At 43.7% G+C, this 11,065-nt stretch overlaps 1 protein-coding gene across 1 annotated transcript; it reads left to right on the forward strand.

Annotated features, from left to right (window-relative positions):
* The first annotated feature begins 7,942 nt into the window (after positions 1-7,942).
* LOC138246980 (protocadherin gamma-A11-like) lies at positions 7,943-10,665 on the forward strand. Its single transcript, XM_069201728.1, has one exon. It carries the CDS (start codon positions 8,047-8,049, stop codon positions 10,663-10,665), a length of 2,619 nt encoding a protein of 872 aa, XP_069057829.1. The 5' UTR covers positions 7,943-8,046.
* Positions 10,666-11,065: the final 400 nt, after the last annotated feature.

An 11,065-nucleotide genomic window follows, 5' to 3' on the forward strand; every position in this document is an offset into this window, starting at 1 on the left:
CACTCCCTCAACCTCCACTCCCATCCCTCCTCCCACATCCCCAACACCCCTAAGAAGCTTTTCCTTTCACGCCTTGACCTCTTTTCTCTCCCTGCACCGCCCGTCCTACCCGTAAGACCAGGGTCCCAACAACCCAGCACAGCAACTCAGCCAAACAGCCTGCCACTGCTCCCATCAAATCAACAGCTGCTGGCACAAAGGGGCCCCAGAATGTGTCTCCAGCACGGGCACTACAGCCCGCACCTCCAGCACAGGCACAGCAGCCCTCACCTCCGGCAGAGGGCATGTAGGCCGTCCTCCAGGGACTGTTGTAAAAGGAGTCCCCTCCAGAACCAGTGGCAAGTTCCCTACTTCAGAGACTGTGGCCTTACAGTCCCCACCAAAGACAATTGGGCATGGAGCCCCCTCCAGAACCAGTGGGCAAGTTCCCCACTTCAGACACTTTGGCCTTATACTCCCCACCAAAGACAATTGGGCATGGAGCCCCCTCCAGAACCAGTGGGCAAGTTCCCCACTTCAGAGAATGTGGCCTTTTACTCCCCACCAAAGACATTTGGGCATGGTGCTCCCTCCAGAACCAGTGGGCAAGTTCCCTACTTCAGAGACTGTGGCCTTACACTCCCCACTAAAGACAATTGGGGTTGAAGCCCCCTTCAGAACCAGTTTGCAAGTTCCCCTCTTCAGAGACTGTGGCCTTACACTCCCCACCAAAGACTATTTAGCCTTTAGCCCCCTCCAGAACCAGTGGGCAAGTTCCCCACTTCAGCTGAGGTGCCTGCCCATTTCAAGCATGATGCCCCTGAACAGTGGATTCCGAATTGTGTCAGGAGTCAAGTTGGGCCTTGGACTGTGCCCTGTGGCCATGTTGCCCTTTTCTACTTTGGACTGGCCATTGCCCATTCTGGACATTGATGCCTGCATTTGGATTCAAATGGACAATATGGTGGCTGTTCGCATCAAATTACAGTGTTAGTTGATTCTCATTGTGGTCCTTGTTTTATTTTAACGTGGGTCCTGTGACATTGGTTTAACTCTGCAGCTGGTTCTGTGTATGGTGTGTGTGAATGATGTGTGTTGTGCGTGTGTGTGTCACTCTCCTTTTCCTCCCTCCCTCCCTTGTGTGCTAGGTGGCTGTACTCACTGTCGTCGTCTTCGTCGCTGTTGGTGTTCCAGGAGAGCCATGGTGTAGAAGAGCATCAGGAAGACTTGAAGTTCCGGTTCCATGGTGGCACCGGAGTCCTCTGTGTACCTGTTGGCGAGTTTCATTTTCTGTGATATATTTCCGCAAGGTTTTTGATGGTGTTGGTACCGCCCCAGAAATCCTTTCAGTTTGCTATGTCATAATATGGTGAGCGGTACCTTGGCTTCCACCTGGCTGTTGATGGCTACCGCCGTGGTCAATGGTATTAACGCCCTGGTGTTTGCTATGGCACATTGACTGTCCATGGGCGGTATCACCACCATGGTCATAATTTGGCGGTATTTACCGCCAGCCTGTTGGCGGTATTACCACCACTTTATCACTCCCCGCCTATGTCAGAATGACCTCCTAAGTGTTTGCTCAATGTATAGTAAGAATCGAGCCCACATATAGGGTACCCATGACCCCTGGCTTCACTTACAAAAATGTGCCTTCATGAATACTGAAATATATTTTCAAGTGTTTGTACAGTTCACCTATTAGCTGTTTACATGTTATGTTGGAAAAAATCCTGAAATCTTATAGCCTTTCATTTCACATACTTTTGCACAGCAGGATTGTCAAACAGTTCACTTTACAAAATCCTCTAACTACACAGTCTGAGAAAGTAAGTTCAAAACAAGATTCAAAGGCATCTTTATTACTCATTCACTTTCAGCTCGCCTCATTCAGCATGCAAGCCCTAAAAATAGCTTGTCCTGATGAAATCAAACTGGACGTAATGAGTTGATGAGTAGATTTCTTGAAGCCTGGTTGTGTTTACTCTGGGGGTTAGTAGGTTAAGTGGAAAGGGCTATATTGAATGGCAATAAGGGAAAGTGGCCAGTAAGAGGCTCCACGCAGATGAGTGTGTGTCATCCTAGAATTGAACACCTTGGTGATTTATGAATGGTTATTAACCCTTTTCCGTGCTTGTGTTTTTTGTAAAGTGCTGATTTGTATAGAATGTGAGGATGAGGATATTGAGGATGTGTAGAGCAGTAGTTGTGAGCATCTTTCTTTGATTAATTTCACACCTATTTGGTGTTTTGAGGTAGTGGTTGCAGTAGTTTGTGGTATTGTTACTGATTAGCACCAGTTGTACTTTATGGTCATTAATATGGGAGTCAAAGTGAGGATGAGGATGATGATATGATATAATGAGAGATGTGTGCTGAAATAGTGCTTATGATTATGGGTAAAGAGAAGACTTGTATTGGGTGAGTTAAATAGTAATCGCATGTTGATACCTTGCTTTCTTCATGTGATGATCACGGCTTCTTGCCATTGGTCCTTCCCAATCCTGGTCACACTAAGCAGATGGTCTACCTTAGCTTTAGCTACCCTGAGCTTCCAATTCACCAGCACAAAAGAGGACTTGCAGACGAAATTACTGATGAGAGATGGGGCTTGGCTGCAGCTATGGTAGCCGCTCTTTAGTTAATCTCTGTGCGCTGGTTCTATATTTTCACTACTGTTTTTTCACATACCCTAAGCGATTAATCGGCCACTCCTTAAGAAGACAGAGAACATTACCAGCTAAGTAACCAGAGTCCTGCTGCCCGACTCTGGGTTTGGGCCTAACATACCCCAAGTGCACTTTTGTATAGTACTGCCATCTCCCCATCACATCTCCACTGCAATTCCTTGAATCTCTGACCTAAAAGAACTGTCAAGTCAAGAGGTGTTGTTGCTACTGGTCTCCCCAGTAAGCCACCTATTTTATGCCTTGACCAGCAGGCCACACGCAGTCTACCTCAGCATGCCCCTGACATGTCCCCGCAAGTCCTCAAAACCTCCACCATCGAGATAAAACAACGCTGGGCAAACTGCTGCAGCACCAACCACAGGTGGATTCCGAGGGAGCAGACGCCCTCCATCATGAACTGGGTTGAAATGATCTTGTTCTGATAGCTTGGGCCACTCCCATCTCTGTGAGGACCACATAACATTGAACCACACTGCCCACAGAAAATTACCCAGCCCTTTACACAACAAAGTGGATGGGGCAGTAAAAACCCATTCGAATTGTTGCTTTCATTCAACACAGGGCAATCTTGGCTACTTCCATCTTTGAGCTGAACACATTGCTGTCTGCCCTACTGCCTAGGGAAAGTGGCCCTATCCTCTATATAACAAAGTGGCCGGAGCACAAAACATCTCACCCAAACTACTGCTTTTATATATCCTTAAGCACAAGACAGTAATATCCGGGCCTGACTCTCCTTACTTTCAACTGGTGTTTTCATTGACCTAATGCCAAGTCCTAAAGCATCAGAGCTACTGCTTTTTTCAGAAGCCCTTAAGTCTATTGCCCCGAAATGTGATAGAGACAACCTGCTTACTCAGAGTTTGCCTTCAACACCTGAGTACTGACTTACCTGCATTCTCTTCCATTCGTTTTACCACTTTCTCTACGATGCCTGGTACTCAACCTCCCCACCAATCATCCCATTTTTTTATCCCAATCTTGGACCACAGCCTCGGTAACATTGACCCACATTATAACCTTGTTCAGCTGTTTTCCTTGTGGTTATTGAATGTTAATGGAATGATTAACAATATCCGCTGGAAAAAAGTCCTAAAGTACATTGCATATAAAAAAGATGTGTCCTTCGAGGAATCTGACAAATTTAAATTAGATTGGGTCAGACAAGTACTGTTGGCTTCCTGCTCCCATCAAGCTCAGATACAACCTCATCAAAGTCTAAACTATACAGAAAATGTATAGTAATGATTCTCTTTCACAGCCAACTACCATTAAAAAACTGTGTGGTCACACCCCCTTGGTAGATACGCATTCACTAAGATATTGTTACAAGGTAGACACCCTGTTGGAACAGTTTACACCACTACTAAAGACAAATCCTCCTCCTTTTCAGAAGTAAACAGATCGTCTGTGGATTTTGGCTGGTGGCAGGTGGTAATTGGACCTCTAACTTCAAACTTCGAAAAGGAGGACTTGGAGGATGAACATGATGCATTATAAACTGTCTAAGGCAAAAAAAAAACAAAAAAAAAACAATTGCTCTACCACTTCAAAAACTTCCTGATCTTAAATGAACATTCAGACTCATCTTCTCCCAGATTATAGGCAGTGTGCAAGGCATATCTCCGAGGCATCATGATTGGCAACACTTCTACCACCCCCAAACAAATGGAGAACAACAAACATCTCTGGAAGTGAATATTACAGAATTACAATGCCGTCACCTTTCTTCCCCGAATAACTCTACCCCTGACACCTTCTGTTCCAGAAATCAGAATTTTTAGCTGAATAAACTCTTTATGACAAGCAGAAAATACCCTTTGTCATCTATGAGGCAGACTCTACAATCATGGGGGAAAAGCATCTAAATTCCTGGCATTTCAACTTAATTCGAGGCCTACTCACCTATCCCTACAATACATAACCAACACAAAGAACTGCTTGCCCTCCCCTCTGACATCACACAAAAATGTGCATCATTCCAGGCCTTCTTATACACCTTGGAAGCACCCCTTGACAATACCAGTGAAAATGTATTTCTGGCTGCCATCTGTATCCCTCGTGTGCCAGATTCCGTGTGAGACCAACTTGGCATACCAATTTCAAACAGCAAAGTTATAGAAGCTATCACGTGAATGACCACCAGCAGGGCCCCAGGAGAAGATGGCTTCTCCCTAGACATTTATAAGATGATGGCATCTGTCTCTTTTCCCCTTTTCGGACAGGTCTTCAGAGGTGCAACGGAATCAGAAAGTCTTCCAACACCATCAAATAAAGCACTGATCACTTGGATACCCTAACCAGGGAAAGACCCCTTGGAATGCAAGAGTTTCACACCCTTATCAATGATCAGCAGCAAAGCAAAAATGTTATCCTCCTTCCTAAATAAAGTAATCACTGAACTGATTCACAGACATTTAGTAGGTTCTGATCACAACCTCTCCTGCAGAAACCATCTACAAACTCTCCTGCACCTTATATGGCTAAGCCGGAACAACTTAAAACAAAAGAGTAGCCATCTCTCTCAATGCCGAAAAGGCCTATGGTCAGGTCGAATGGGAGTATTTATTGCAGACAATGGCCAGAATGGGCATTAGCACCAATTTCATGAAGATGGTCCATTACAATGCAGCGGCGTCAGAACTTGGATTTCATGCAACTGTTTGCTTTCAGACACAATAAAATATTCGAAGGGGCACTTGTCAAGGCTGCCCTCTCTCCCGACTACTAATCCTGGAACCTCTTGCCTTTGCCATAATAACATCAGCTGAAATTAAGGACCTCAGTATTTGTGCAGGCCAACTGAAAACGCTGCTTCAGGCAGATGGCATACTCATGAATTTGGCATCGTCTGTTACGTCCATACCAGCTTTTATGACCATGACTGCTACTTTTTCAGTATTCTCATGTCACAGAATGAACTGAAGTAAAAGTGAGACACTCCCAATTTCCAAATGCACCACTTCTGCATCACTCGAAACCCACCCGTTAAAGTGGATGTCTTCCAAGTTTATGTACTTGGGAATCCTGGCAAGTAGCAGGATCCAATCTATAATAAAATATATTTTTGACCCCTTGATGGTCCAAATGCTGAGAGATTTCCAAAAATGTGATACGCTCTAAATCTCCCTCGGGGGCTGAGTAGAAATCATCAAAATGGTGGTTACCAAACGATATAACTTTGTTCTGAGTATGCTCCCACTCCCCCTGCCCCTACGAACACTGATGTCCTTTGACCACAGAATAAAATGTTTCATTTTCAAGAGCAACCTCCGAGGCTCACTTCATCTTGTCTACTTCCGGCCACCACATCAGGCTGTTTGCAGCTACCAAAATAGAAATTTCTAGCATTGCCCAACACATATCACTTTTTTTCTCGACCTGGAAACACCTGAATTGGTTACTATTGAAAGCACAATCGGTAACATGCCACTCTAATTATTAATTATAACTCTATGATTCAAGCCTGGAGCTTGATTCAGATGGACCGGAGGCGAACTTGTATCATGCTGCTCGATTCAGTCTGGCCCAAGCCGTTCAAATTGTTCAAACTGAATCAAACCTCTATTACTTTTACTGGTCTGGATCGTGTTCGAGCTGCTTGTCCTTCTGTTGGCAACACAGCTAAATCGCTGCTGTTATGTTAGTAGATAAGGAGGAAGGAAAAGCACTTATATAGTGTGGTGTGTGATTTCTCTGGTTTTCTTCCTGAGATTGAAAAGTATTGTAACTAGGTCTGATTCGATATGTTTGGTCGGAGTCCGCATAGGCATACAGCTGAAATCAGCATACAGGAAAAACGAAAGGAGAGTTTTGGGGGTTGATGGAGGTGACCAGGAACTAAAAGCGGTTTTAAACCCAAGTGAAAACGTCGGAGTCGGGCCACAGCATTAGGGCAGAGGCCGGAGTTGAGAGGTTGCTGTGAGGGCACTCCGTATTCCAAGCAACAAAAGTCATACATTTCCTAGGACTCACAAATATGGTTTAGGGAAATGTGAGCATAATGATGGTAGACTTTGGATTCATGCAGAGGCCAGTAACTATCTCCTCTTGCATTATAGGAAACGTTTATACCTCAAACATTTCAAATCACTGTCACTTACCAATATGGCACTCATACCAGAAAGGTTGCCTATTAGTTTGTGTAAATGAGGAGTAACCAGTGCTTTAAATGGGCCGGTACTCTCCGGTACTGAGTACCGGCACTTTTTTATTTTGAGAGGGAGAGTACCGGCATATCTCGAGCAAAACGTAATACTTTTAATTGGAGAGTACCGGCACTTCTCAGAAACAAGCATTTACTCTATTACAGAGTACCTGCACTTCTATTTTTCCATTTAAAGCACTGGGAGTAACTGTGTGGTTTTCTAATGGGCAGAGTGCACGTCTGCAAGAACAAGCAAACTAGAAGGTAAACTAGTAAAATCAAAAGAGATGATACAGCTAAGACAGTAGCACTACTCCTTCCGCCCCAGAGACTCCTTGTGCATAGAGTTTACATTCAGCATAATGGAATGCTCTGTCCATCTCACCTGTCGCCTATTAGACATTGCTAAACAAACGATCAAGGTGCAGCAAGCATAATGATATGATCCTTTATCATTGCCTGTAGAAAGACAAATGTGCTCTTCGGACCAGTTACGAAGATCTAATAGCATTCATGTCTCTAGGCCGACCCTACAGCACCGAATTTAAGTTAAACATTTAGATTAGTTGCTTAGTTTTAATTCGGCGAAGTGTAATTGGGTGAATGTTTGTAATAGCGTTCAGTAAAGACAATTATATTCAATTCAGTTCAGCTTTCTTATGCATTTACCTCAGGCAGATGATGTAATTTCTGATGCCAGCCAAAGCTGGCTCGCACACTTGACATTATTTGAGATACTTAATCGGGCCTTCCTTTGAATATATCCGTATAGGACATTTGTTTGCCCTTGTAAGCATTAAAATAGCGACTACACATTTCTAAATGTTGTGAAGTTCATGTAGAGGCCAAGGACAGATATTTACTTCTGAGTCGCGCTGACTAGATTTTAAGGTACCGAACACCAGGTGCATTAAGTGTCTTTCTCTAAATTGATGAAAATGCGGTTTATGAAATGACTCCTTTAAAAACCGCATCATCCTTTTTCAGTCGCTCTTCTGCACTTATTAGTTTGTCCACCGCGTGGCGCTGCTCACCAAGCTGAGAGATATTTTTAGCATACGACCTTGCTGATCACGTGGTTCAATCACAGCCCTGAAAAATTCATATTCCCTGGTGAGAAGAGCTCTTGTGATGATTTCCGAGCTTCCGCGGTTTTAGTTAAGAGATCGCTCTAACCTAGTCACTCGTGGCAACCATATTTTTCCAATAATCCAACATACATTTTCCTTTATGGCTGGGGCACCGGAACACTGTCACTCCGGGGCTCAGACATTTCGACGCTTTGTCTCCGGGACTCGGACATCGAGAGGACGGTACTCCTGGCCTCAGACGCCGAGGCGCTGTGACTCCGGTAATGAGACACCAGGGCGATGCTACTCCGGGGCTCAGGCATCGATGCGCTGTTACTCCGGGGCTCCTCTGCTGCTTCTTGTTACTCTGCTGACAGTCTGTGGAGCCGCTTCTGGGCAACTGCGTTATTCCATTCCAGAGGAAATGATGAAAGGCTCGTTTGTTGGGAATGTGGCTCTGGATCTGGGGATGGATATAAAGGATTTATCAGGAGGATCCCGGATTGTGTCCAGAGGTAGGAAGCAGTATTTTGTTCTCAGTTTAAACAACGGACATTTATACATTAATGAAAGGATCGACAGAGAAGAGGTTTGCGCGCAGCTAGACCAGTGTTTATTAGATTTAGAGATCATTGTTCAGCGATCAATGAAGGTGTATGCTGTGGAAATTGAGATTCAGGACATCAATGATAATTCTCCAAATTTCTTAACTGATAAGATCGTATTACAAATCATTGAAAGTAAATCACCAGGAGCGCGCTTTGTGCTGCCAGATGCCCATGACCCAGATGTGGGGAAAAATTCCCTACAGAGCTATGAGCTCAGTCCCAACAATCACTTTACACTAGAGTTTAGCACTGACACTGATAGCTTAAAATATGCTGAACTTGTGCTAAAGAACCACTTAGACCGAGAAAAGCAGGATGTTCACCAACTAAGTCTTACAGCCACAGATGGGGGTGACCCGGTGAGATCAAGCACGGTGCAGGTCCGAGTTATTGTCCTTGATGCTAACGATAACCCCCCAGTCTTCAGTCATTCTGTTTATAAAATTAAAACTCTGGAAGACGTGGTCAAGGGCACTGTTGTGGCAACGGTTACTGCAACTGATAGAGACCTTGGGACCAACTCAGAATTAACATATTCATTTAACAATCTTGCAGAAAAGGTTTTACTGATGTTTCACTTAGATTCCAAAACTGGTGAAATATCCACACTTAAAGCACTGGACTTTGAAGAAACTGAACAGTATGAATTGGAAGTGCAGGCAACTGATGGTGAAAGTGCAACCCGTTGCAAAGTGCTGGTGGACGTGATCAATGTGAATGACAATGACCCTGAAATCATTGTGTCATCTGTGCTAAACCAGGTTGTTGAGAATAGCCCAGTAGGCACAACCATTGCTCTTGTAGAGGTATATGACGGCGATTCTGGAGAATATGGCGAGGTTACTTGTTACATTCCCTCACATCTCCCTTTTCAGTTAGAGAAGTCATTTGGGAGTTACTACAGTTTGGTGACTGATGGCTTGCTGGACAGAGAGGATGTATCAGATTACAACATTACAATTACTGCCATGGATAAAGGCAACCCTCCAGTCAGTAAGACTGAAACCATTCATCTGCACATTAGTGATGAAAATGACAACCCACCATTGTTTGATCAGTTCTCATATGAAATTTATGTAATGGAAAACATGCCACCAGGATCTTCCATATTTAGAGTCAGAGCAACCGATCGAGATGCTGAAATGAATGGCAAAGTTTATTATTCAATTGTTGGTGATGTTCTTGGAGGCCATTCTGTGACCGCCTTCATTTCCATTAACTCTGAATCTGGTATCATCTATGTTCTTCAAGAGTTTGACTTTGAAGGATTCCAAAAGTTTCAGGTCCAAATTACGGCTCAAGACAGAGGTTCTCCTACACTACTTAACAATGCATCTCTTACATTTTTTATACTGGATCAGAATGACAACACCCCTGAGATATTATACCCATTGCCTCCCACAGATGGCTCCTCTGGGTTGGAGTTGGCTCCTCGCTCCTCTGAACCAGGTTATCTGATTACAAAGGTGGTGGCTGTCGATGCCGACTCTGGGCAGAATGCCTGGCTCTCCTACCACCTACTGAGGTCCACAGAACAGGGACTGTTTATTATAAATCTTCACACTGGAGAAATCAGAACAGCTCGCCCCATTATAGAAAAAGATATTATGAAACAGCTGTTGGTGGTTTTGGTGAAGGATAATGGACAGCCTTCTCTCTCTTCTACAGTCACTGTCACAATAGCATTGTCTGACAGCATGCCGGAAGTTGTTGCTGATCTGGGGACCTTATCATCTCCTGTAGATACTGAATCAAACCTCACACTTTATCTGGTGGTTGCTGTTTCTGTTGTTTCTTTCTTGTTCCTTTTCTTTGTCATTCTGTTGCTTCTATTCAGACTTCATGAATGGAGGCAATCACAGCTATTGACATCATCTGGAGTTAATTTCAATGCCTTTACATCCTCACAATCTGTGGGAATAGATGGTGTTAGAGCATTTCTTCAGAGCTATTCCCAGGATGGTTGTTTAACAGCCAATAGAATAAATAGCCATATTCAGTTTCCATGTGGAGCTCATTATGCACATGCTCCTCTGGGTAATGAGACCTCTGAAAAACAGGGAGCCGTCATGGTTGAAGATCTTCTACATGTAGGAAAAGATGACCAGAACGTCATTCAGGTAAACCAATTCTTGTTGATGATTTGCATTTGCAGTTTGTCTTTTGTATAGTGAGTTTAATGAAAGGTACATGTTTTATGTTTTAGAGTTGGGTTTGTTTTATTCAAATAGGAATATTAATAACACCTATGTGAAGCCCCACCAGTATAAAACCCATGGGATATTTTAGGTTTGACATTCTAGTGGCAGACATCCTCTTTTTTCTCACCATTTTAGTTTTTTCATTCAGAAAATGTGCTTGTATTTTGTTTCAATGCTGACTTTCTTAGATGTACAATCCGATATCTTAAGTGTCAAGAGGGTGTTGTATTATGTACTGTTACTGGATAATTGTATAATGCAGCTTTTTTCATTTACATGGCCTCTTGGACCTTTGTACAGGCTTCACTCTGCATAAATGTCTCTTCCCAGATGTTATCCAAATTACACTATGTAGGAGAAATATTAAGCA

Source organism: Pleurodeles waltl, chromosome 7, assembly GCF_031143425.1.
Source record: "Pleurodeles waltl isolate 20211129_DDA chromosome 7, aPleWal1.hap1.20221129, whole genome shotgun sequence".
Lineage (NCBI taxonomy): Eukaryota > Metazoa > Chordata > Amphibia > Caudata > Salamandridae > Pleurodeles > Pleurodeles waltl.

Excerpts from the sequence above, each read along its gene's own strand:
- LOC138246980 (XM_069201728.1), top strand. The coding sequence starts at position 8,047 with ATGGCTGGGGCACCGGAACACTGTCACTCCGGGGCTCAGACATTTCGA.